This window comes from Glycine soja, chromosome 18 (assembly GCF_004193775.1).
Source record: "Glycine soja cultivar W05 chromosome 18, ASM419377v2, whole genome shotgun sequence".
Classification (NCBI taxonomy): Eukaryota; Viridiplantae; Streptophyta; class Magnoliopsida; order Fabales; family Fabaceae; genus Glycine; species Glycine soja.
In genome coordinates, this window is record NC_041019.1 from 7,055,458 (window position 1) to 7,082,897 (window position 27,440).

Here is a 27,440-nt window from a genome sequence, read left to right on the forward strand (position 1 = left end):
AATTCAAACAATGACATTCTCTCTCTCAAAATTTTAAGAATTTTCGAAAATAAAATTATAAATTTAAAAATTCACCAAACTAATAATGTTAATTATTTGGGTCTATTTAATGTTGTAAATTTGTCTCTTTACTCTTGAGCAATACCATTTTCAAATCATTTCCCTTAGGTTTCTATTTTTTTCTCTATTCTAATGGCTCCCAAAAACTATTACTTAAACTCAATAAATTTAGATAAAATTAAATTTACATGGCCATTTCCACGGCTAAGGGTTATAGTGATCTTCAAGAGAGAAAGAAAATAAAAGTTATTAATAATTATGGTTAAAATTTATCACTATGTTAAAAATAATTATTGTAAATACGTTGTTTTAGTGGGAATTTAAAATTGATAGAAAGCATTAATATTGTTTATAATTTAACAAAAATATGAAAGAGAATTAAAATTTGTAACATTTTAAAAAGTGGTAGTAAAATAGGCAAAAGAAGAAGTTGAAAACAAAATTCACAAGAAAAGTGGGAGCAAAACGCGAAAAAAAAGTTGAGAACAAAATTTGTTAGAAAAATAATAAATTGGAGGAAAAATTTATAATTAAACCTAATAAATATTAAGATAAAATATCTAAAACACTGACATAATATATTGCACCTTAGAAAAAATAACGATAAAATTGAGGTTGTTATTTATTTTAAAGATTAGAATTCAGTAAGGATTTATTATCTTAATCTTTTTTATCACAAATTTAAACTACGACATTTATTTCTTTTTCAAAATTTAAACACACATTTTGTAGGATTTCAAAATTCAAAGTACACGTAAGAAAAATTTCAGAACAACATTTGTTAGAAAAATAATAAATCGGAGGTAAAATTTATAGTTAAACCCAATAAATATTAAGATATAGTATCTAAAATTGACATAAAATATCTATTAAACTTATTAAATTTAATTAAAATTTAGATTGTGGTACTATTAACAAATTGAGAATATCTATTTAAAAAGGTAGTAAAATTTGCAACATTTTAAACAGTGGTAGGAAAATTTTCACTCCGGTCATTATAATATAATTATTATTGCTCTTATAAATTATAATTATAATTTGATATATATATATATATATATATATATATATATATATATATATATATATATATATATAAAGTAGACTTGGCTTCGAATGACTTCAACACGGAGAACAAAGAGTTAGATAAGCTCTTGGAGGTTATTATTGCCTCTTCCCCTCAGCCTGAGGTTCTTGCTCCTGCTCCTTCCCCATAGGCTCCTGCAGTTCCTATTGTTCTTGTTGTTGTTGCTGCTCCTGCCCCTACTATTAAGCTTCCTACATGTGGGTGGTTTCAAGTTCCTTTCCTTCGGAGAATTGTCATTCCTGCTCCACCTGCTCGCGCTGCTTGGGTTCCTTCCCCTCAAGGTGTTGCAAAGTCACTGGATGAGATATTCAATGGGATTTCATTTGATGAGGTGAAGGTGCCGAGAATCTACCCATGGCCACACCACTTGCTGCCATATAATTTGGAGTCCAATCACCTCATGTTATCCCATCACTCCAATGACTTATCCCGGTCAGTTTGTCTCAATAAGTACATGCGTCGGACAAAAGAAGAACAAAGGTGCACTTTCAAAATTTGATTTTCTGATCTCCATAAACTTAATTTGGTATATCAAGCTTAACATATTTATATATATTACGTGTGCTCTTTTGTGACAGGTTATTTCTCATTGGGCTTGAGATATGTGGTGAGGGAAATTGGAAAGACATTTCACAACTATTTGTTCTATCAAAAACTCCAACTCAAGTTGCAAGCCATGCTAAAAAATACTTCCAACACAAGAATACCCCAAAGAAAGTGAGAAAAAGAAGAAGCATCCATGACACAACCTCAGAAGAAGACATTGACATGATTGTTACTTCTCACATTAATCAATATAATTGGGTTCCTCCTCCAACTTTTGCAGTGCAGCCACATGAAATGCAACAAACAAAACATATACAACAATTCGACTCTTATAACCCATCTCATCAAATGGGTGGATTCAAAAATTTTAATGAGGGCCATCACCCAAATGAGCTTGATCTTGTTGTGAAACCATTCATACACAATATGCCTCATTAAATGGGCGGATATGGATTTTCTAATGATTGGCCTCACCATAATGAACACAAGAAATACACGCTTTGGACGGAAGAAGAACACGGGTCTTTTCTTAGTGGGCTTGAGATATGTGGTGAGGGAAATTAAAAAGCCATTTCAAAGAATTTTGTTCCATCAAAAACTCTAAGTCAAATTGCAAGTCATGCTAAAAAATAGTTCAAACGCAAGAATGTCCCACAGAAAGTGAGGAAAAGGAGAAGCATCCATGACCCTTAGAAGACACTGACATGATTGATACTTCCCACAATAATCAACATAATTGGGTTCCTTCTCCTCCTCCAAATTTTGCAGTGCATCCACATGAAAAGCAACAAACACAACATATGCAGCAATTCGACTCTTATAACCCATCTCATCAAATGGGTGGATTAAAAAATTTTAACGGGGGCCATCACCAGAATGAGCTCAATCTTGTTGTGTAACCTTTCCTACACAATATGCCTCATCAACTGGGCAGATAATGATTGGCTTCACCACAATGAGCACAAGAAATACATGCGTTGGACGGAAGAAGAACACATGTCATTTCTCCGTGGGCTTGAGATATGTGGTGAGGGAAATTGGAAAGATATTTCACAACAATTTGTTCTATCAAAATCTTCAACTCAAGTTGCAAGCCATGCTTAAAAATATTTCCAACACAAGAATGCCCCAAAGAAAGAGAGGAAAAGAAGAAGCATCCATGACACAACCTTAGAAGACATTGACATGATTGTTACTCCCCACATTGATCAACCTAATTGGGTTCTTCCTCTTCTTCCAAATTTGGCAGTGTAGTCATATGAAATCCAACAAGCAATACATATGCATCAGTTCAACTCGTTTAACCCATCTCATCAAATGGGTGGATTCAGAAATTTTAATGGGGCTATCACCCGAATGAGCTTGATCTTGCTGTGCAATTATTCCTACACAATATGTCTCATCATATGTGCATATATGGATATTCTAATGATTGGCCTCATCACAATGAGCACAAGAAATGATTTTTTTGTCTAGACCTAGTAGTACAATATATTTAGGTGTTCCCTCTTTTTGCTTTGATCATCATGCCCGTAATGTTTTGGGGCTTCCTCAGTATAGGTTCACTTTTAATTGACATGGGTTGTGGTCTAGTCCCCGCATAATGTCTTGTTATTGGTCTTTTGGCAATAAATTGGGATTGGTGTGGAAGGGGATAAATTGGCTTTAGGTGCCAACATAGTTGGGATGCTTAGCTTTATTTTGATTCCTAACTCATCCTTTTTCTAAAACAATAATGACTTTTTGGGAACTGAATGAAAGGAGTAGCAACCTGTTGATAGTAGCATTGATGCATGTAATCCAGAGCCTGTCGTAGACCTTAGTCATCAATTTTGAATCAAAAGTATATTTGGGGAAGGTGTTAGTGGTGCTTCTCATTCGCATTAGTATCAACAACCATATGCACCCTATCCTCATAAGTTCCAATCAAAAGACATACATCTCTCTTTGAGGACAAATGAATGCCTTGCTTTTTAGGTCTAGTTGTAAAATAATGATACCTACAAGCTATTTCCATACACAACAATGATAACAATATTTATTGTCATTACATCATTTGTAAATTTCAGCTTTCTTGTTACATCACTTATGCTATCCATTGATCACCATACTCATGTTTTGTTTTCAGTTCAAGGTTATGGTAAGAAAGAATGCAAAATCATTAAAAGTAGTCCCTAACTATGCACAAATGATGTGTTACACCAGTCATACTAAAACCATTTTAATCTCATGTTAATTCATAAATGAATGTAGCAATTGGAAATTGCAAGTAATACTCAAAATACAACTCAAACGAATAGGATCATGTGACAGTAACTACTATTATTCATAATTAATTCATTGAGAATCTTACCCGTCTTATACCAAATCCATAATTCAGTTATCTAAACATGTAACTAGGTATTCTGTTGACAATTATTCCCGTTATTTAAATTAACTTCATTGTTTCAAAACAAAGAACAATCTACTTTGGTTGCAAATATTAGTAGCATTTGTTGAAAAACAAAACAAGTAATGCTCTTATTATTGCTTGGAGTAGTCATGGATTTAGGTCTCTTAAGCAATTGGTTAGGAATTTGAATTCTAACTCTTGTGTATGAAAAAACCTGGTTGAAAGGAGGCAATCTACCTTTAAGCATGTTTAGATCTCTAAAAAAATATTAGTTTATTTGAACAACAGAAATATTCCTTGCACACATCATAAGTATACCAAAATAAAAGGATAAAGCACATGAATTCCTTTTTTTCTTCAAACTGCTAGTTTTTAGACACACAACTCACTATATATAATAAGTTTATCAAATTTTATAATAAATATATTAAAAATCATACAAAAAATAATTTATGATTAACTAACGGTATAATATTTCATAACAGAGGAAAATACGTTATAAACTTAGTTCTTACATCCTGTGACACTCAATGAACAATGATTATTTCCTTGAACTCTTCTTGTAACCTTCATAATGGTTTAGAAAATGGATCCAAATCTTAGACTAGAAAACAATCGAGATCAAATAATGATGACAAACAACAATTAATGTACCAAGACAGCCATATGAATTGTAGCATGGCGCCATCTTTTCTACATTGAACATATATCATATGCTTATCATCTCAAGGTGGTTGTAGAAATTCGATTAAGGTCTGCCTGAAGAATTTTGCATCTAGTTGATGCAAACATTACAATATTAAATCTAATAACCGGGTATAAGTATGACCTACAAGTATAACCCTCCTTTTCCAAAAGGGACCATAAAGTAATCAACAAATAAAAGTGGCTCAGGAGAGGCCAAAAACAGTTACTAGCTTTAGTAGCATAGCTTTCAATGGCCATTAACTGTAAGACCAGTTAGTGAGTTGGTAAAACCATTCTTCTGATTCTCCAATTTGTGGAACTCATTTTCTATGGTCTTGGCTATTTTGGCATCATCAGGGTCTGGCTCTGGTATGTCTACACAGAAGGACCCTTGTCTGATTGGTGAAATTGACTCCATAATGATGGCTTGTTGCTTGATGTGATTGTAGAGTTGTTGATGGAAGGCATGATTGAAGGAGAAACAATTTTCAGAGTTTCCTGAAGCATGATGTTTGGATGACTTGGAATCTTCTTTTCTGCAGAAGTGTGGAAGGGATTCATAGTCCATGACCTACAACAAGTTTTAAAAGAACTCGAGTATATTAGAAGTCTTTTTAGTTGTAACAAATGTAGGAAGAAAGGACAACTTTGATTAGCTTCCTTCTAAAGTCTAAAGATGAAATTCAAAAGTAACATGAGATGAGAGAGAGAGAGAAATTCTTAATGACAAGAATAATTATGCGTAGGATGAAACAGTATGAAATATTTGATACATCACATCCTCCATGATGCAAAGGTAGGACACTATGCAGATCTTGTCAAATTTTACCTTGTATAACCAGTTATAAAAAAAATTGATCAAATCTTGTTTCTTAAGAGACGAGTTAAAATGAAATATTAGCATCTTTACAATAATAATTTAACAGTATTGAACAAGAAACTAGCAAACGAAATCCACAAGCATGATGATGCTGTTATCAGGGCCAGTGTAACAACACCACTAATATGACAAGTGAAAGAAGATTGGGTTAGACCTAGATCTGAAGTAAAATATAACTGCTGCAATTAGTCAAGAGAACCAACAGGCGAACTCATACATATGGCATTGGTGATATTGTGATAGCTAAAAGTAGATTGTTGAAAATAATGTTGACATTTACCCTTAGTAATTCCTCCTTCCCACAACCTTGCAGCACCTGGATTTTTCTCCTGGTTCTTTCTTGCAAAAGAGGCTTCACAACCTTCCAAATATTATTGAAGAAAAAATATTTGAGCTGTTAATCTTTGGATTTTGAATGATGTTTATGAAATTAAGGATGAAAGTGAAGCAGTCCAAACTCTTCAAACATCAAGAAGGTATGCACAAACCTTCCAACACGCTGAGAATACATATGGTGCATTAACAATATAGTATGTGTCTGTCTTTTCCGGATAGTTCAAGTCATCTATTGTAGATATAGCAGTCAACAACTGCAGAAGGTGATCAAACAGAGACTGTCAACTATGAAGAAAAGGGGAGACTGGGATAAGGAAAAAAAAAATTCCCTAAATTACTGGCATACCCTCAATTGATTCAATGCAGAAAATTTTAAACCAGACATATCCAACACTTTAACACAGGTGCCAATGTATCGTCCATGTTTCCTTGTAGCTGTTGGCTAAAATAAAAATTACAAATAAATGAATAAGCTAGTAGGGCATAAGAGAATTTCTAAGATTGACTAAGCAGTCTAAGGTACTCACCAAGATCACTCGATCCCTATATTCATTCAGTTGGATGTGTGATTGTATATAGTATTTGTCCTAAACAAAAAGAACTGGCAATTTAATATCAAATAGATAATTCAAAGGAGTTTAGAAGCCACATTGAGGAATTTAGACAGCAGACACCAAGCAGACATTGAACACTGAAGCATTTACGTAGTGCAGTGTAATTGTTAATGTCTATCGAAGAAACCTTGTAAGGTGTTAAAAGATTCTCAGGAACTGAAGTTTCCTAGGAAGAAAAAAAGGACCTCTACTCCAGTAAGCAATCACTAATGAATCGGTGCAGTCTATGTATTGTTGTGTAAAGTTAAGATGAAAAAAGATGATAAATATCCTTACAGATGCTTTATCATATGTACTGAGCCCAACACCAACAGCAATGACAGGTAGATCCTGGAAAAATCCAGCCAAAAAAGAAAAAAAATTAGGAATTACTTATTGATAGAAGTGTTTCAGATTGTTTAGAAAGATGCAATTTTTTATTTCTTATAATAATAACATCATCCGCATAGGTTGAAGGTAGGGAAGGGAAGAACCAAGAGGGAGGATGAATATAAAACTTAAATTCATATTAGAGATCAAAAGATCTAACTTAAAACATGTGTACCTCCTTTGAGTAACCAGACATTCCTATAAGTTGAGAATCCCGTATGGCTTTGTACAAATCCGTAGGGATAGGCTTCTGTTATACATAATAAAATTGAACAATGCAGCACCATTATGATCTGATTGAGAAATATAATAAAAATTTATGTTATGATAAAGTGTGATGAATAGATATGAATAAGAATAAGAAAGAATGCTAAATAATTCAGCTGACCATGAGAATCTCATATGTTGAGTGATTTTATCTAAATTCCTGTACCCACAATGATATGGTTTTTTATAGTATTGAGTCTATTGACACCAACATGAGCCAGTTTGTCAAAAGTGTAAGTATTTTGTACTAATAAAAGTTCTATATAGATGGGATCGAAAGTCAATCCATAAGTGACAGTCCTCAGTTTCATGTATTCATCCATGATAGAAAGGAATTAAAATAGATTTAGAAATTTACCATGCTCAGTACCAATATTAAAGACTATATATGCACTTGATCAGAAAAATTCGCTCTAAGAACCAACTTATGGCTCTTTTATTGTCCATATCAGATTATTCACACGTATATAAGAGACTGAAGTTTAGAGAAAGGGAAAGTGTGACAACTCTGAAGATTTAGTCTTTTTCTTTTTCTGCTCACATAAATTGATGCATGTGGTTTACACCTATCTTCAAAGTAAATAAATTAGCTAATACTAATGACTGCTCTCAAGGCACTTGCTAAGGATTCAAAAGTAGAAAGTACTAAACGAAATGCAATTTTTTTAAGCCTCCAATGTATTGGGTGCCATACTCTTCATTATATATTGTTCATTTTTGGCACTAGTTAGCAAGATCCTTTAAATAAATAAAACACACACACACACTTAGGAATGTTCCAAAATCATCAGATATCTTCAAATTGAGTTCTACATGTATATCGGTCATCTAAATATTGTAACTCTCCCATTATTTGCCTTACATTTAGCTTAAATGGCCAAACTCAACATAAATGGTAAATGAGGTTTTTGTCAGACATTTGGACTTCCATAAATCTTAGATGCGGGAATTTCAGAAAAATAAGATGTAGCAAAGAAGGCTAGTGAAAAGATAACCAGAAAACAGAAATTCAGGAAATAATTGCAGAATCAAGGAACTCACCCTTAAAACATTGTCAATCTCATTTTCCACCCTCCAGTTCAAACAATCAATTAACTGTAACACTTTAAACTGTCAGCAAAGTATATAAATCCAAAGAACAAAGATCAAGACTGAAGAGCAATGCTAAGAGCAATCAACATGGCTAAAATTCCAACAATTTTTTTTTTTCAAAAAAATTATAGATATAGCTAACCATTTTATGGGCTTTGGCAACACTCCAGTCCCTAGCTTTGAGAAACCGTATTAACGTTTCCGTTTGATAACCCTGGTGCATAATCTGAAATACAAAGAACAAGTTTTCAGGATTTCAGCAGAAATCATTAACTCTCACTAGTTAGCAAAAAACCACATAACCATGACAGGCAAATAGCAATAAAAAAATGCAGAAATTTAACAAATGAAAAGGCAAGAAAACATTAAAAGACCCATAGTGGTTGCAAAATCACTATAACTCTCTTGAAGGCTTGTTCCTCAAACATGGAAAGATCAATTGTACTGAGTTTTCACTTCAATCCTCCATACACCCTTTACAATAAGGCATAAGCTATCCACAGAAAATTTCTTGGCAACCAGAACATACCAGTGATCCAGATCAATTTGGCAGCAAAATTTACTTTTTGTTCTTTAGACTATTTATCTTTTCCCCTCCTCATAATCTAGGATGAATTAAAAAGAAAGTGTTTTTTTTTTTTTTATCAAATCAGGTTGCAGATCAAAAATCACAACTTCAATGCATTATTTTTCAAGGCATCATTCCCAACACCCAAGATCAAGCAAAGCAAATCAAATCAAAAGCCAAACCTGGAATGTATTCTTCAGCTGCTCATCATCCACTGCAACAAGAGACATAAAAAACGAACCTTTTGTGAGTGATGAAAAAAGATCACAGAAAAACAGAAGAATGCCATCTGAATTTCAAACAATTGAAGCACACCATTTTCCATCAGGGTCTGCAGCTGCTTGACTGCCTCTTGATTTCCACCCCCCATCTTCTTGTTCAGCTCTCAGCACTGAAAAACCAAAATTCAGAAAGCCAAGCCAAAGTAGCTGAGAGATTTGCAAGGAAAATATGCAAACCCCAGATCCTTTTTAAGGTACCTCAATATGGTACAATTATTACTACCCCACAAAAATTTAAACTGATTTACCGATAGTAGCTTGAAGACAGAAAAGGGTGGGTTTGGTTTGGCAGAAGGTGAGGGTGGTAACCCCTCTAAAAATTATAGCTTTATTTGTCCACCTCCTCTCTCTTACTCTGCAAGAACAAAAGCGTGGACTTGGAGGTGAGTTTGTACTATGTTGTAGCTTCCTATGTATGTAGGAAAGGAACTGAGTGGTCAACATAACAAGGAAAAAAGTGACAAAGCTGTTAAAAACTAATGACCAATAACCGAAAGATAGGGAAATTTAGAAATTGTTACCAAAAAAGAAATTATATATTTTTTTACTAACAACAACTTCTTGGAATGGAAAAAGTTAAAAAATAATTTGAAAACTTAAATATGTTAAATATTTTAATTTTATTTGTAGTTCTTAATAAAAAAAATAGCTTTTTGGTCCCTTAAATTTTTTATTTTCATTTTAGTCTCTAAATTTATCTAGAGACTAAAATGAAAATAAAAAATATTTAAATCGCACAAATTTATTTAAATTAAAAAAATTATTTAAATCACACAAATTTATTTAGATAATGCTTTGAAAAATAAAGAAAATGATTTAGATAGCACTTTATGGGAAAAAAAGCAAAATAAGAAATTATCCGAGACAAAAAAGTAAATAATATTTTTGGGGTCAAAAATAAAATTAAAAAAATTTTCAAGGTTAAAAATATATTTTAATATACACTTCAAATTTAGGGTAAAAATGGAAGATTGAGAACACATATCAAGTATTCTATTTTTCAACTTTTTACATTTCGATAAAAAAAAATAACAACACTTAATTACCTCACATGCAAATAAAAAATTAATATCTTATAAAAAAATAATAGCACTTTTTTTAGAGAAAAAAAATAACAGCACTTAATTACTTGACATGTAACAATTAATGGAGACTATCACAATTATAAAACATTTTATGCTTTTTTCAAGAAAGAGAGAGTTAAATAGAAAAAATGAAGAGCCTTTAAAAGGGAAAAGAAAAAGAGAAAATTTTTTGTGTGTAATAAATGATTGGATGAAAAATAAAGAAAGAAATAAAAAAGTTTGAGTGACAGTGGGATAGAAAAGAAATTGAGTGTATGAATATAATAATGTTTTTGAGATATAGTTTGATATTAAAGTGAAAAGAGCTCCTCAATGTTGGGTAATATACAGGTTGGTCTCTTACAATACAGTGGATTAAGATTTGAATCCTATTTGAAACATGTCTATGTTAGTGTTTCTAACAAAATTACCTTTGAAGAAAAATAATTGTAGAGAAAAAATTAATCCTAAATACATATAATATTTTAATACTAAATTGTTTCAACGTGATTAGATGTCTCGAAATTGAATATTGATTCATTTTTAAGGTGTTTTATAATTTTATATGATTTTTTTTTGTGAAGGGTAGTTGTTTTTTTCTGAATTAAATAAAGTATGCACCTCATTTCTTATTTTTAATTTTACATATGATACTTTTGAATATTATTTAATGTGTTTAGTTGAGGTTATTCACTTACTTTTATCAATTTCATCTATTTTTTTTAAAAATTAATTATTTAAAAAAAAATTATATTAAACATGTAAATGTTTGTTCACCTGAATTTCTTTGAATATGAATTCCCACCACAAGCCTCTTTGTCCAACCTTTCTACGGTTACACATTGACAGACTAATGTCAGAATTATATTGCTTATTATTAAATGTGAGATTTACCAATTATAAAAGTGTTTTAATATTTTATAACAATTAAATGTAAATCCAATTGTAGTTGTATCGATCTATTAAGGATGGACACAGTTTAAATAACTCATGTTAATAGCCAAGAGTTCAATAATTTTTTTTTCAAAAATAAAAAAAAATCGACAACCTAATGAACCAACGTGATTATATTTATTAAGAAAGTTTAATTTAATTGATTAAGTAAGATAAATGAGTTCCTGTAAATTTCTTAATGCATGTCTTCAATATAATCACGTTGAAAACATGTATATAGTTAAAATAATGAAAGAGAAAAAAAAATTAAAAACATGCCAGGACAAATGAAAAAGTATAATAACATGATCATGAACAATTTCAAAATGTTAGAATTATAAAATTAAATAACATAAAATTATAGAATTACATAACATAAAAAGTTAAAACTACATAACACAAAATTAAAATTCTTTTAAAAAAAATTAAAATGATATAGGTTTAAGTTAATTTAACTTTTGTGCGTAATCTTTTTTCTGGTAATAAACTTGTATGTGTAATCTGATCTTATACTCAAACCAATATTATCATGTTTTTTATTTGAAAATTGATCAAATCGAACTGATAATATATAGGAATGAACCCAAAGTTTTTTCTTTCAATTTTATTTGGACTGATCGAGTAATGGAATTGACTCCAAACTTGTTTCCACCCTAATCTCTACTGCAGGAGGAAAAACCCTTGCAGAAAATCCAAACACGCATATACTTAATGTGCAATTTTAATTCCCATAATTTTAATTATTTGTATTTAGTTTTCTTAATTTTTAAATTTTTTAAGTTAAGTTTTTCATCTAAATTTGAAACCAAAATAATTAGCAGGAATATAATAAAAATGTAACATATTACTGATTTATAAAAATTATTAAAGACAAAATATACTACCAACTGTTATTTTTTTATTTAATTATCTATTTTTTTGTAATATATAAATCAATAATAGATTGCACCTCTATTACATTTTGGTTATTTATTGGATGAAATTTTAGAATTTGGAACCTGAACAATTAAAATAATAATAAAAACTAAATGCCGTAATTAAATTTAAGAAAACAAAATAACACATAAGTTAAATATAAAGACTAAAACTATAATAAGTTTGTATAAAGTTTTAAAAAAGACAATGAGTTATATAAAAATATTTTTAAAAAGGTGTTTTAAAGGTATTGTTATTTGTTACTAGTACTCCACTGTAATGGCAAGTAAGGTGTAACATGTGTCCATGCCACCAAATTAATTAAGTGCCAACCTTAACCAGCTTTCTTTTTCATCTAAGGTAGTTGTTGCTATTAAACATGAACACATTTCTATTATGATATCACCACGACTATGGCTATTTTCTTTTTCTTTTTGTGGCCAAGAGTCTTCCACCTATATGGCAAGAAGATGTCACAATCTAAAATGTCAAATTTCATTAATAGCTCAACCAAATCAAGAAATAAGAATACATGCTAGTGTATCTATGTATTTTTCCTAGATGGTACAAAAATTTAAAAGTCGGCTATATCTTTATTAGTAATGTACTAATGTGTTAAGTGAATAACATGTACGTTTAGTAGGTTTAACAAATATTGATATATAAAAACAATAAAAAATAAAACAAAGCTTAAATCATCCCAATTCATTTATTTTTACCTTCAATTCATAACCACGTGTTTCACTTTCATAAAAATAAAAAATGAAATGTAAGATACTAAAGTGAATCGTAGACCCCATCGATAACCAAGGCTGAAACGTTGAAAATGTTAAAGGAGTAAACAACTAAACATAATCCCTATGTAGCACTCCAGACATGACGAATTCACATTATTATCAGTACAAAGTATTCATAGATAATTAATCTTCATCATTAATTTAGTTGATCATTATTAATAGAGTCTTCACAAGACTCAAAAACACGAGAAATCTAAACTAAATTTCATTTGGTTAATGACATGATAGGTTATTAATAATTTTGAACACATATTTTATATTATTTGTTAATGTAAGTAATTTCTTTGTTCAATCAGTTCTTTTTTTGGTTATGACATTATTCAGACAGTTCGAGAATAATAATAAAAATTTAAAAAATAAAATAATGTTGGGTGTAAGCTAACAAAGATCAATGGACAGTGATAAAGTGGTTTAAATAAATAAAAAAAATAGAAGGAAACGAATTTTTTTTATATATTAGATCTTCCCTTACTTTGGGGTCCTTCTTTTACGAAATGAACATAAATATTGCTTTTTAGTTATGATATATGATTCAAACATAGGCAAAAACACATAAGCATTTCCAATATGAAACTCTCTATCTCAACCTGAAGTTTTAAAAGTTTTAAAAGCTCTCTATCTCAAAAATCAAAATTGTTTTCATTTTTCTTCTATTTATTTTATCCTTAAAATTTTGAAAGGAAAACAGTGCCGGATGAGAAGAACTGAAGAAGAATATACCTGCGAAAACAAGCTAATTAACTGCAAAAGTAAAAACAAGTAATTAAGAAAAATAAATTAGATAGTGCTTGATAGAATATGTGCAAGATTTTGGGATAAAAATCTCTACGAATAATACTAACGGTTTACTTCTTTCTTTGAAGTCAACAACTAATAATAGTCTTCTAGTTTTTCTTTTCTTTTTAGAATAATAGTGTTTTAGGTTCTATATAGATTCTAACGCAAGAATAATTTATTGGAAGTGACCTCACGAGATATATAACGAGTTTTCTTTATTTGCTTGGCGTACGTTGTGGTTAAATTAAAAAAGTTTGAATATAAAGTTTAAACCGACAGTCTCTCTTCGAGCCTAAGAAAAGTAAAAAAAATAAAAAAAAATTCTAAAAATAAGTTAAAGATAAACTTATTTTACTGTCGCTTAATTTTTTTTATAAATGTTAAATTTTAGTAATTTAACTGTTGATTTGAGAGTTTATATGAAATAAATTAATTCTGTAGTTTTTTGTAATTTTAAAAAAATTCTGAATATTTCATTAATTTACTTTATTTTAATCTTTGATTAATATGTTTTTCCAAATATAAGTAAATGTTGATTATAAAATAACACATCTATCAATGTTCTAAAATTTAATATACACAATTATTAAAATAATGTCACATGATTCAACTGTTGGATTCAAATTCAATCATGAAAAATTGTTAAGAAGGGTGTAAATACTTACTCTTAAAGTACCCCCTTGAGACATGAAGTATTATGTTTGGTAAGTACCTCCCTTGAGACATGAAGTATTATATTTGGGAAATGTTAAGAGTGTCTTTAAGATATTACTTAAAAAATTTAAAATATTTTTTTATTGAGATACATAAAATTATATTCATAATTTTTTATAAATTTTATGAAGCACGCGCTAGGGACCCAGGCGCGTTGGGTCGTGCTGGGGACCCAAGCGTGTTTAGTTGGCCCGTGGTCTCCCCTCCAAGTCACTCCTTCCCCCCAAAAAATATTTTTCACTATTTTTCATTTTATCGTCCGTGTAATTTGCATATATAATACAATTTGCATTTCTAATTAGATAAAGTTTAGTAATGATCATCAACAAATTGTTACATATATAATATAATTTTCTTATTAATTTAAATTAAACGTGTTAAATAGCTTATAAGACAATTAAAAGACATTGACTTTCGGGAGACAATGACTTGATTTAGATTTTAATTTTTTTTCTTCTAAATACAAATTGTTGAACTTGTCCGATCTATGAAAGCTAATGAACTTCAAACAAAACAAAAAGCATTGGTTGTGGCTTGGGGGGAAGGAGTGGCTTGGAGGGGGGACCACGGGCCAGCTGGACGTGCCTGGGTCCCCAGCGCGACCCAACGCACCTGCTGCAGCAGCACGACCAATCACGCCTGTACACAAGACGCATCCTAAGTCATGCCACATGTCACCTTTATGGGGGACGCGTCCTCTCGGGAAGGCGCATTATAGTAAAAAAAACAGACCCACATGATAAATAATTTCAAAACAAACTCATTTAAATAAATAATTTATAAAAGAAACCCCATTTAATATTTTTGCCACAATCTGTCCCCATTTTGAAATTATTGGCAAAAGGTATCAAAGCATCGATGGTAAGTTACTTACAAAATTTTTGAATCTTTTGCAAAACATAAAGGGCTAATTAATACAATGTCACACTGATTGCCAAATGTTTAGGAAAAGAGTATTTTTTTTTTTGTTAGGAATATTAAAGCCGTGAACTTTTAATCAATGTGGTAGCTATTTAAGCTAGGCCAAATTTTAGGTCACATTTTTCTGATAAATATTGTACAAAAAGAAGAGCACGCGTTTGAAAGTTGATATCCATAAGCCACAAAGAAATCTTATCTCTTATATAATTTTATGTTCTTGGTTTCCTTTGTGTTTCTTTTGAGTACCTTTCTCTTTGCTAATTCTATAAAACCCAGAAGTTTGGGACTCGTTTTTAGAATCTTTGAAAATTATATAAGAAGAATTAGATAAACAAATTAAAGTTAAAGACACTATAATAGTAGTACCTTTTTTCCAATTGTCAGAAAACATAACATTCAATTTGCATAATCTTTGTCTTTTGCTTAAAGTTTCTCAATGGCCAATGGCATGGAGATGTTAATTATTAAAAAACAAGAAGAGGGAATTTGGAAACAAGAGAGAAAAATGGAAAAGGGAACGAAGGGGACAGATAATGCCAAAGTGACACACTACTAGTCACCATAATTGTAAGCTTTTCCACGTGTAAGATGCTCCAATAACGCAGAATTGCATAAGTTACTTATTTGTCAAAAGTGGTGAATCACCTCATTTAATATTGAAGGGTGGCTCTGTGGTTTGGCTGGTTGGAAAATATAAGAAGCAATGGTGCTACATTATTTCATTGCATGTTTTTTCTGTCTGACATTTGTTCTTGACACATTGGATTGAGATAAATATATGAAATTAATTTAGTCTTTAAAATTTTGAGAGCCACTTCAATTTAGTTTTTTTAAAGAATAATTGACATTATTTTCAATAATAAATATGACATTAATTATCTAATTATAGTAAAAAGTGAACATTAATTTAGTCTTTCAATAATACAAAATAGCATTGCTTTAGTAATTCAATCCTCTGGTTTGTGCGTTAAAAAAGATTATTTTTAATACTATTTTTTATGATTAAGGAGCTAAATTAATATATTTCATATTTATCAGGCTAAAATAATATTAACGTTTTTTTAAGAGAAAATAACATTAACTTAACCAATCGTGACAAAATAAACATTTATTCTATGATTATGAATGCATCCATATAAACGCAGTGCTTTATACTACTGTTAGTCTATTACAGTATCAATGCCTGCCTTAAAAAAAATATAGATTACAGTACTAATGTCCAATAACGACATTTTTTTATGGAACAAGGAGATATTTTAATTGATCATGGTTTGGACCATTTGTGGATGAGTATGTTTGGATTTGACTTTGTCAAAGGATTTATTTTAGTTGGTTGAGAATAGTGTATAAATTATCTAAATTTTTTCTTTAATTTTCATGGATAAAAAACTATATTTCAATTTGGCTTTACGTTAGGTATGTCGACTTATGGAATTCATAATAAATATTAGTTTTTTTTTATTCTGAGCAACTCAGAATAATAAATATTAGGTTGTTATATAATAATTTTCAGAAGTACAATTTATTTCATTATTTATCTAACAAAGTAATTAATATGTTAATACTGCATAAATCACACTAGATGTTACTATTATTTTGTTTAAATGATTAACAAAATTACATATCTTTTTGGTAAAGAAAATGTTAGATATCTAAAAATGAACAACTTAAGCTGCTAAGCTGCTCTTCATAACATCTCACTTAAGACTACCCTTTAAAGAAGAAACATTCCACTCCCCTATATAACGATATAATAAAGGAAACTTTTTTGCATATTCAAAATTGTTAATTTACATATAAAAAATGTTTAAAATAATGTTTTTTTTTCTAATTTTTTACACAAGCATGAGATTTGAATAATTAGATAGATTTTTTTCTTATGTACGACAATAATATTTAATCTAAACCTATCACTTTGTATAAATTATCTAAATTTTCAATCACTAGATTGACTTTAGTGGATATTTAGATAAAGTTTGATACGTGGAGAAATAAAAATAAATAAATTCTCACAATGGGTTAGTTTATTTAAAAAATAATCACTACTTTTAAATTTTCACAAAATCAAAAATAATATTATTTCAAAATAAATTAATCCAAATACTTAAACCATTACTTAGGCAAGCCGCAAGCTGAACAACTACTCAACTTATGGGGAACTTTTCTTGAGCAAATCCAAAAGCTTATTGCTAATTTATGGAGTAAAAATCTATGTTGCACTGCACCTACATGAAAAGCACAAACCGACATAGATTTTACCAGGATTTCCTCTAGTCATAAAGCAACTATAGGGTCCTCCAGTCATCATCCTTAAAAATAAAAATAAAAATAGAGTTACATTTTACTTAATTATTTAAATAATATGATTTATTTTGAAAGGCTAGGATTTTATGCTGTCACAAAAGTGACTGCAGAGAATCCACTCCCCATGGATTTGATAGTGATTAGTGAGTGATGAGTGTGGTCAATGTTCAGCCATATGTTCTGCACAAAAGCACATCTGTTTGAATCAATTGGATTGGCTACCATTCATTGAATGTCAGCTTCAAATGAATTAAAGGAGCCACAGACTTAATTGTAAAAATACTAAGTACTTGCATTTCCAATAAAGGGAAAGAGATTTTAATTATGCAACAATTTCTACAAATTATTTTATAACAAAAAAAAAGAGACTGAAAGAGGGGGGAAATGGGAATGTGAATTAATAAAAAAAAACAAAAATAAAATAAAATAAGATGATTAAAATAATAGAAAATGCTGGAGAAAAATAATAATCATGAAAGCATTATAGGAAGAGAATTTCTACCGTGCTTCGTTAATTTAATTTGGGAGTATTGAGACGCTTGATTTTTCAACCAATATAAATCAGTTGTATTATTATATTATTATTATTTCAAAATTAATTATAATTTCAAAAAATGTTAATATTGCTTGTTATTATACTAATTGACATATCCTTGTTTTTTTTGCTATAAATTTATCTTTTGTTAACAGTTTTCTTAACAAAAATTAAAGTCTTTTTTTAAAATTATCATTAAATTTTAAAATAACAATATAATAATTCAGCTTATTCCTATTGGTTAAAAACACAACCCTATTAATACCCCAAATTAACGGGACACGATAGAAATTCTAACTAGCATGTAGACAACACGTAGTGCTACAAGAGGATAAAATATATTCCTATAAATATTACTAAAAAAACTATTTTAATTTTCTAACAATCTTTTTCTTAATTTTAATCCTTATAAATTCTTTTTTTATAAAAATAATCATCATTATCTCCACTAACTAATGACGGGACAAAACTATCACTAACACATGACCAGATTTATATATTCATATCGCATTGCTATCAAACAATATCATAAAGAACTTTAAAAAACTTAAAATGAGAATTAAAAATAACTGGATGACTAAAACTGAATTTAACTTTTTTTTGCAAGAACTAAACATATTTAAGTCTAAGAGTAATAGTATTAAAGTGCTTTTAAGAGAAACGTGTTTACTCTACAAAGTCAAATCGCATTGTGATCAGCAAAGCATCCTCTTATGATAAAATCAGTTATATTAAGCTACTGGATTTGGATAATACAGACCATGTATATGCAAACATGCACCGCTTTTTTTTTGGGGTAAATACATTAGACATGCACCGCTTAACTATGAGTAAGGAAAGAACTTTCATATTATAAAAAAAAGGGTCCTAAAAAAATGGAATCATAACAGAACTGATCATGGATCACATTTATCCATTTCATTGATTTTAAGACATGGCAAAAAATAAGAATCAAGAAAGCTCAGTAATCACACGTTCACATTTATCTTCCAAAATCTTCACAGCTTCAGTAAATAGCACTTCAGGAGGTAATGCTCCAGTTGATTCAATAGTAACTACACAAACAAGCAAAAAGAAACAATAGCCCTTGTAAGAACTCTTGTCAATCCAACATTTGCACAAAATTTAGTTGTATACTTGTATCATAATCAGGGAATTTTCCAGATAGAAATTTAAAATTATGTAGGAACTCTTTGCATGCATCACTCATCTTACACCTGCCAAAGTATATCAGAGTTTACATAAAACTTACAAATGAAATGATTTTTAACACGGCGTAATGATACACGATCTTCCCATTCTTTGCCCCCTCTGATGCATTCCCTACACAAAGTGCAATCCCGTGGTCTGGCTACTTTTGCCCTTCTTTTACCTACTCTCAACAACCAAATCAGCAAATTAAGAAAGTACCAAAAAAAGAGGAACTTGAGATCATATGTTATCAATAACAATAGCATGTTATGTGCAACACAAGACAGGCAGGCATTGATGCAAAACCAATGGCACTGACACAAACATCCTTCATCATCATGGTCCACAACATTAAGATATAAACATAAAATTGATGTGCCAAGCACTGACACAAAAACTGAATTACCTTTTCCAATGTCTTCAATATCAAACACATTAACTGGACACTTATTTTTTAATTCTTCAGCCAGCTCATCCTCAACAGCTTCCAAGAGTACAACCTAGAGAAGAAAAACCAAGCTTACAGATGCCAGGATTTGCAAATTTTTGGCAGTGTGTGGATGTAACTAGCAGATGAGATATTTGATATTCCCTTACCTCCGGAAGCATCCGATACCAAGCAGTGGCAACTGGGGACCATTTTGCATGTGTCTTACCAATGCCTTTAACCGCATGTGCTTCAAGTTCAATTTCCTACAGTAGTATGTGTTTACAATATTCAGTAAGTATGACTTCCAGTATTCTATATGAAGACATGCAAACAGTAACAAGTTAGCAAAATCAGATAACTCAAAGAGCCTTGCATGATAAAAGAAAAGGACAGATAGAAACAGAGGTAAATGAATCTTATGTGAGAACAATTATGCCATTAATGACCAACAATGTAGCAGAGGGAAAAAAGGAGGTTTGCAGAAACTATAAGCATTGAAAATAAATGTTAAAGTAGATTCAGGGTGGAAAGAGAACATTACAAGGACACTAATAAAAATGCCAAAAAGTGCTGCAATTTATAAATTTACAGTAAATCATTCATCTGGCGTGAAATAGGTTAACTACGAAAGGTACCCACGATGAAAAAATTAACTGATCTCTCTCTAAACCTTAAACCATAAAATCTAAGAGTAATTACACTCCTTTTAGAGAAGAAGGTTACCTGACCAGGTCCAAGTTTAGCCAATATAATATCCGAATATGTAAGACCAATTGAATTGTTGGAAAATTCAGGAAGTGAATCTTGGCTGCAAGTGAAAGATGTAAATGTTTTTGGTTTTGAACCTGCATTTGGTTTGACATCTTCACAGGGAAGCTCACTCCCATTAGGTAACCACTTCAGTTTATCTGATTTTACTGCACTAGTATCATAATATCATCAGACAAAAAAGATTGCGGAAAGGGTAGAGGACGAAGTTAAATAGTTAAATAAGAAATTAAAAGCATCACAAATATTTTCAAGCAAAAGCTTCAAGTCATTTACCAGTAATACGAGGTTGACCCACTTGACAACGAACATGTAGCTTGAAGACAATGGTGTTCTTTTCATTCTTGTCATCTCCAGCATTTTCTATTCAAAAGAAAGACAAAATAACAAACATTTAACCTGTGAGGCTGTGCCCATGCCAGATAAGGGGTTTAAACTGAAAAATGTGCATAGCATTTCTAATATTCAAGTTATCCCATGAGAAAGTCATAAACGTAATGAGAAATAGATGTATGGGTTAGTGTAGATATAGACCTGGATATTCAAATAGCCTGGGATCAGCACGAATTGGAATGAGACCCAATCTATGGGAAAGAACTTCATCTTGTACAACTGATGTATTGTTTGCGATATATACTCTTTCAATAGCCATTGTTGGAACCTAAATTATAACAAAAACATAAAAATTTGATAATCTCCACTAGTACTACACAACTACACCATTACTAATACCTACTTAAAGTTATCATACAAAGGGCAATACATAAAAACTGAAAAATAAAGCTAACGTACGATGTTATACATAACTGGAGTACTCTTAGGTGGCAGGCTTGCTGAAACAGCTAATAAAAGAAATTTCCATTCAGCAAAAACATCAAAGCAAGTGAATTATTCCCCCTCTTTCATTCATTGTCTCCTCTGCCCTTTTACAAATTTAAAAGAAAACTGTCTTCTTGTAAAGGGTGTCACATTTTTCTAGAGAGTTATGCCATATATAATTTATCATTTTATATTAAGTATTTCCATAACAATCTTGATGTAAGCTGCCTGAATTTATTAATATGAAACAAGCATTTTTGTGCAGATAATCAAATTTACAAGTATCTAACGGACAAAGACAATATAGAAATTTCAAAAAATACATCATATAATTTTACCAATTGAACAGCAAAGTTCATGATAAGATAAGGAATAGAGATTTGAGGAAAATGCTAAAACGGATTGTCAGATTGCATTTTTATCCGGGGTGGAAGAGAAGATGGAAAAAATATTATATGACATTATTAAAACTAGATGTGGTACAGATTTGTTGATTGCCAGATCTCTCTCACTATTTCTCCAGACAACAGATTTTGGATTAGCAAAACTTGTAAGTAAAACAAACGAGGGAGAAACCACAGCAACCAAAGTTGTAAGTGCATATGGATATCTTGCTCCAGAGTACGTCTACTTGTACAAAATTTTGCTAGTTTTTTTTTAAGTTGTTTGACTCTGATTAACATTTTAAGCCATTGGTTGCAAAACTTATTCTGAGTAGTGTGAGTACCTGACTTAAGGAAAAAAGACAAGACTTGCAACATTGAGAAATTTTATCTTTCACTGCATATGACAATTGTCTAGTGATTCTTGGTCTGTATGGTAATTGTCATAAGACAATTTCATAAGGGACTGGGTTCAAATGTTGGTAACATACAACTGTCTAGTGAATGGCACACAAGTGCAGTTGAGCTCTTTAGAAGCTAGGTTGGAATTTTATTTAATGGTGTAATTTTTTTGTCATATAAGATTTTTGTGGTCATAGCCTATATTAAATGTGATTTTGGATTGATAAAGCATTGCTATGAAATGATTCTGTCTCAGTTAATGCTCATAGGATTATAACTTTTAAGTCCAGTGTTGCTTAGCAATTAGCATTGATTAGCTGTTTGTAAAGTTTCAGGTTGCCAGAGGGTTAAGATCCTCAGAGACAAGAACCAAAAAGTTGCCATTTCAATATTAAGATCCTCAAAGAGTTTAGGGGAAAAAAAACCCAGCATAAAGTTTCCTTTTCAATGTTATGATCCTCAGAGCACAGAACCAAAAAGACTGGCCAAAATGTGACTCTTGCTTGTTGAATATATAATGAACTCTTGGAGCAAGTTCAAGCTATACAGATTCTGATGGGAGATGTGATTTTGAATTTGTACAGGGAATGGTTTTTAATTGCAGCTTGCTTTCTGCAGATTTAAGTCCTCATGTTTCAGATTTTGGTTCTGCATTTGTACGGGGAATGGCTTGTATCATTGTTTTCTTGTATCTCAGGAGGTGATTTTGCATGTACGGATTCCTTTTGGAATGGTTTAAGCTTATCAAGGGTGGTGGGTAGCATGTTAGCATACATGTAATCTTCTGGATATTTCCTTTTTTACCACTTGCTTTGTAATTCTGTTATAGGGTATTTCTTATATCCGCTCATTAATATATAATATACTTGATTTTGCTGAAATAGGTTCAAAACTGGTTTGGTTCTTAAAACAGTTCAATTCAGAACTGGTTCATCGAAACCAGTAAACCAGATTCTCTAAAGCAGTTCACATATTTGGTTTAAAACAGTTCGGTTCGGGTTGGTTCAGTTTTTTTTAAGAAAAAAAAATTGTACACCCCTAAATTGATTCAATTCTCACGTCTGGAACTATTTTTAAGTTAAAAGAATAAGATTCCCTTCCAGACTGTTCCTTTATTGCTACTGCATTAGTATTCTGTTGAGGGATTAAAATTATACTAGAATGTTAGATATAAAACCAATTTTTCTAATAGCTTAAAAGTTAACAGATTTGGAAGGGAAAGTGTCAAGCCATTTGGACCACCTTTCCTCAAGCACATCAGTTAAGGGAAATATTAGAATTTTGAAAGAAGCCTCTTTCCTCTAGCACATCATTAAGCACATCTGTGATCCCTGCTCATGACTGTTTAATATTTATTATTATAGACAACTCCTTATAACTTTTTCTGATCAGATGTACAATTGAGATCAAGAAAAGAACTCTAAATAAAAAAAATTAGCAATAGACAAGGAGATGAGAGAAGAGTGATAATTAGAGAGGAAGATACATGAACAAGAGGGAGATGCCTGAATGAGCTTTGGGGAGAAGAATTTCCAAATTCTCTTTTTAGGTGGAATTTAAAATTCTGTTTATATTAAATTGAAATTTCTCATTAAAATCCTCTAAATTTTAAATTCTTTTTAATAAAATGCACAAACTATAAAGTTTAAATCCCCTATAAAGTTACTTTCCCCTCTTAAAATGCCTTATCCAAACACATCCTAAATGTCAAACCACTTCCTCCACCAAAAATGGCAAAATTCATAGGTCATCATAATGCTAGCACACCAAATAATCAGTTGAAGGCATCATTTTCTATTATCACGTACTTACTATTTCATTACAAAACGAAAACTTACAAAATCAAATAAATGTTGAAGATTATGGCAAGGCACTTAGTTAACCTAGAGAAAATGCACTAACAAGTAACAAATGCATCAAAATATAAAAAAAACCAAACAGTATGACATCACTACTATATTTACAGTGAGGGGAAGCAAAGATACATCACCTCTGCTATAAGGATTCTTCGAAATGCATTGGCAATTGCCGGATCGATTCCAATCATATCAAATTCTATATCGCTATCCGTAAGTCGCTTCACTTCAACCTTGAAGTTTTCACAGAAGCTATCCAAACGCACACTATTATCAACTCCTAAAATAGCATAAGCACCAGAATATTGTACAGTATCCGTCTAAAAACACCAACACAGGAGACTGTTAATAACAAAACAATCATCATCCAAGACATGTACAAACAAGTGCAATACTTGGAATCCTAACTTCTATAATTCCAGCACCCAATTGAAAAGCTAGAAACCTTATGAAACAGGGTACTAGCAAAATAGAAAGAGGTAAAAAAATAATAATAACGTAGCATAAAAGGGGTAAAAGTAAAATGATGAAAATAGAAGAGAAGGTTAATGGGTAAGAGGGTTTACATGCACAGGAGCATCATTGTTGCAAAGAACGCGTGTTTTGAAGAGTTCGAGGTGTGGAGGGAGCTTTGATGGAACATTGTCCAAGCTCAAGATGAAATCAAGTCCTAATTCATTGCTCTGTTCCGACATAGATTCATCTTCCGACGAAGACGACGACATCCTTGGTCTGTCGTAGCTTCTCTGTGGTCTGTGTGTCGTTAGCAATTCGTTGCAATGAGCACAGAAAGCAACATGGAGGGGTTTAGCCGTTTAGGGTTTATGGTGAATGGTTTCATGAAGAAGAGCAAAACGATGTCGTAAAGCTACACATAGGGCAAATTTATTTTTTTTCTCATTTTGTTGTTGTTGTTGGGTTCGTGAACACTGGGCTCCAAATGCTAAAATCACCTCCTTTCCTTCTAAATGTACCTGCTCACTGTATTTTCTCTCCAAAAATACTCCTTTCCTGAAATTATCCAGAATTGTTCAGAGAAGCGATTGGCGAGTCATACTCGGTGCGCAATATAAATTGGATGTGAGAAGATGAGTAAGAGGAACCTTAGAATAGAACAGGGAGCGTAAGAGTAAAATATGTGTTTCAGAAAAGGGGTAAATTTTGGGGAAGAGCACTAAAATGCCAAAGGGGTTAAGCTTATCAATTAAGGGAGTGTGTCTAGGTATATCCGTCTCAAGATCCTCTTGGTCTGCAAGGACTCCTCCTAAATGCTCCTAACTCTAAGATTGTCAGTTTATTTAAACTTCCTTATTTTAAAATAGTGTTTTTTTAAAAGCACTTATTAAATAAGTAGATAAGATTTGTTTCTCAAAATAAATAAGAAATTATTTTTTAAGCATAAATAATTTAAACAAATACACTAAAAAAACATAAAGTTGTTTATTTTATTAAAAAAACATAACATTATAATATGAATATGAATATTATAATATTAAAATGAATTGTGTAAATTAGTGATGTAGTAAACAAATGAAAAAAAAAACATGAAAGTGAAAATTGATTGTATGAAAAATATAATAAACAATAAATAATAAAAAAAATTATTATTATTATTATTATTTTTTCATAGAGAAATTTAATGTTTATAAACTAGGCTTATCTTAAAAGAACTTGATTTAACACTTAAATAAATATTTTAAAAAGAAAGTAACACATATGGTAATGTATATACTATATAATGTTTACAAGTAAGCAAAATATTTAGTGTTTTAGGTGATGAACTAAAAGTAAAGGAACTTGGATTATTTATTATTATTCTGTTTGTGTTCCCTCTAATGTGTGATTCTATTATCAATCGCCTTTTCCTAAAATATATCTCATGCCTCGAATTTTTTTTGTCACAAGTTTATATTTGGAACTTTAATTTAAACTTCTTGTGCATGTAGTTTATGCTTCACACTAAACTAGGATTAGTTTTCATTTTAATGCACGGGTTTGGAGGTATCTAAATGCATTGGTATTTCATTTCATGGATGCGTGAATAGAATGATCTCCTGCTCTTTTCTTTCTTCTTACTGTGATGTAAGTTCTAGCTTTGTTTTGTGGACAATAGTTCTGTCATATTGGCCTATTTCCATGATTTTGGCAAAGCATTGCAACATATAGTTGCTTCTGGCAACAATCGCCAAGAACTTCGATGTTCTTGCTCTGTGTTGTTGGGGTCATGTATATAGTCCTTCTAATGTTCTACAGTGGCATGAATTTAACTCTTATTTAGAAATAAAATTCATTGTATTCCACCTTCCCGCCTCTTTTTTAATGAATTTTTCTTTTTCTTTAAAAAAATATTTTTTCTATGACTATTTTGCTTGTATTGTCAAAATGTGACAAATATTTGAATAAATGAGTAAAATTAATCTATATTATATATATATATATATATATATATATATATATATATATATATATATATATATATCTTTAATTCAATTATTAACTAGCTAGGAATTAACTAAGATTATTTTTCCTAGTTAATTAGCCACTTATTTCATGCCTGATCAATATTGTAGTAATTTTGTTACTAATTTGTTGTTAATTCTTTTTATTAGAGATTAGATACATAATAGCTACTTATTTCATTGCAGCTAATTTAAAAAATTCTTGTAGCGAAGGTTAAAGTTTCTTCAACTAGCGAATCAGTCAGACAGTGACCGCATGATCAAGTATCATATTGGAAATCAAATTGTTCATATTAATAGCTTTGTATATCTATTTTAGATGTAAAAAGTTACAATATAGAGAAAGAAGAAGACAATGCTACTAAGGTTTTTCTTATTGTAAAAAGCAGAACAATGTTATCATGTACTGGAAAATTCATAGTTAATGGATCTCTTTGGTTCTCTTCTAATTTTCCCTATGGTATGATCAAGAGTTCTTCTTGCAAGTGATATCCAGGTAAGTTTTTCTCATAGAATAAAAAAAATTCAGGATATTAGATTCATATCTACTCATGAACAAATAAAAAAAATCTTAGACGACTAAAGTTCTCAATAAATTGATTCTGAATAATCATAGATCTACTCATGAACTAAAAATAAAGGGACTTGGATTCCAGACTCATATCTACCTTTATGATTGTTTATTATTGTTCCCTCTTATGTGTGATTCCATTATCAATGGTCTTTTCCTAAAATATATCTCATGTCTTCTTTTAACAAACGACTCTCCTAAAAAAAAAAAAAGAGCTATCGCAAGTGCAATAAGCGATAATAAAACCCTCTTTATTATTATTTTAATTTTATAAGAGTAATTTATTTTATTAAGAGATAAATTATTGATATAAATATTATTAATACAAAATTATAGAGCAAAACTGTATCAGGTTTGATCATGTGTATATTAATTCCTAAAATAAACTTCGGAACAAGGGCTGTTTTTATTTAAATTTAAAA

At 30.6% G+C, this 27,440-nt stretch overlaps 3 protein-coding genes across 3 annotated transcripts; 1 reads left to right on the forward strand and 2 right to left on the reverse strand.

Annotated features, from left to right (window-relative positions):
- Nucleotides 1-248: 248 nt before the first annotated feature.
- Nucleotides 249-3,704, forward strand: LOC114396841. Its single transcript, XM_028359030.1, has 3 exons — nt 249-305; nt 1,278-1,627; nt 1,726-3,704. Exons 1-3 carry the CDS (start codon nt 249-251, stop codon nt 2,129-2,131), a joined length of 813 nt encoding a protein of 270 aa, XP_028214831.1. The 3' UTR covers nt 2,132-3,704.
- Nucleotides 3,705-4,684: 980 nt separating this feature from the next.
- Nucleotides 4,685-9,589, reverse strand: LOC114397484 (SEC14 cytosolic factor-like). Its single transcript, XM_028359530.1, has 12 exons — nt 9,428-9,589; nt 9,214-9,289; nt 9,081-9,112; nt 8,473-8,556; nt 8,280-8,333; nt 7,147-7,221; nt 6,879-6,932; nt 6,516-6,575; nt 6,335-6,430; nt 6,141-6,242; nt 5,933-6,013; nt 4,685-5,343 (listed from the first exon to the last, which is right to left on the reverse strand). The coding sequence occupies exons 2-12, from the start codon at nt 9,266-9,268 to the stop codon at nt 5,020-5,022; spliced, it is 1,017 nt and encodes a 338-aa protein (XP_028215331.1). The 5' UTR covers nt 9,269-9,289; nt 9,428-9,589; the 3' UTR covers nt 4,685-5,019.
- Nucleotides 9,590-18,828: 9,239 nt separating this feature from the next.
- LOC114394914 (DNA-directed RNA polymerases I and III subunit RPAC1-like) lies at nt 18,829-24,849 on the reverse strand. Its single transcript, XM_028356597.1, has 9 exons — nt 24,555-24,849; nt 24,123-24,308; nt 21,063-21,189; nt 20,805-20,891; nt 20,484-20,677; nt 19,928-20,023; nt 19,737-19,830; nt 19,392-19,511; nt 18,829-19,194 (listed from the first exon to the last, which is right to left on the reverse strand). The coding sequence occupies exons 1-9, from the start codon at nt 24,711-24,713 to the stop codon at nt 19,091-19,093; spliced, it is 1,167 nt and encodes a 388-aa protein (XP_028212398.1). The 5' UTR covers nt 24,714-24,849; the 3' UTR covers nt 18,829-19,090.
- Between the last annotated feature and the right edge of the window lie 2,591 nt (nt 24,850-27,440).

Excerpts from the sequence above, each read along its gene's own strand:
- LOC114396841 (XM_028359030.1), top strand. The coding sequence starts at position 249 with ATGGCCATTTCCACGGCTAAGGGTTATAGTGATCTTCAAGAGAGAAAG. Across the intron at positions 306-1,277 it reads AAGAGAGAAAGAAAATAAAA|GCTCCTGCAGTTCCTATTGT; the intron begins GTTATTAATAAT and ends CCTTCCCCATAG. Across the intron at positions 1,628-1,725 it reads CGGACAAAAGAAGAACAAAG|GTTATTTCTCATTGGGCTTG; the intron begins GTGCACTTTCAA and ends CTTTTGTGACAG.
- LOC114394914 (XM_028356597.1), bottom strand. The coding sequence starts at position 24,713 with ATGTCGTCGTCTTCGTCGGAAGATGAATCTATGTCGGAACAGAGCAAT. Across the intron at positions 19,512-19,736 it reads TATTGAAGACATTGGAAAAG|GTAAAAGAAGGGCAAAAGTA; the intron begins GTAATTCAGTTT and ends TGTTGAGAGTAG. Across the intron at positions 19,195-19,391 it reads TGTTAAAAATCATTTCATTT|TTACTATTGAATCAACTGGA; the intron begins GTAAGTTTTATG and ends TTGTTTGTGTAG.
- LOC114397484 (XM_028359530.1), bottom strand. The coding sequence starts at position 9,268 with ATGGGGGGTGGAAATCAAGAGGCAGTCAAGCAGCTGCAGACCCTGATG. Across the intron at positions 8,557-9,080 it reads AGCTGAAGAATACATTCCAG|ATTATGCACCAGGGTTATCA; the intron begins GTTTGGCTTTTG and ends TTTGTATTTCAG. Across the intron at positions 5,344-5,932 it reads GGAAGGAGGAATTACTAAGG|GTCATGGACTATGAATCCCT; the intron begins GTAAATGTCAAC and ends AACTTGTTGTAG.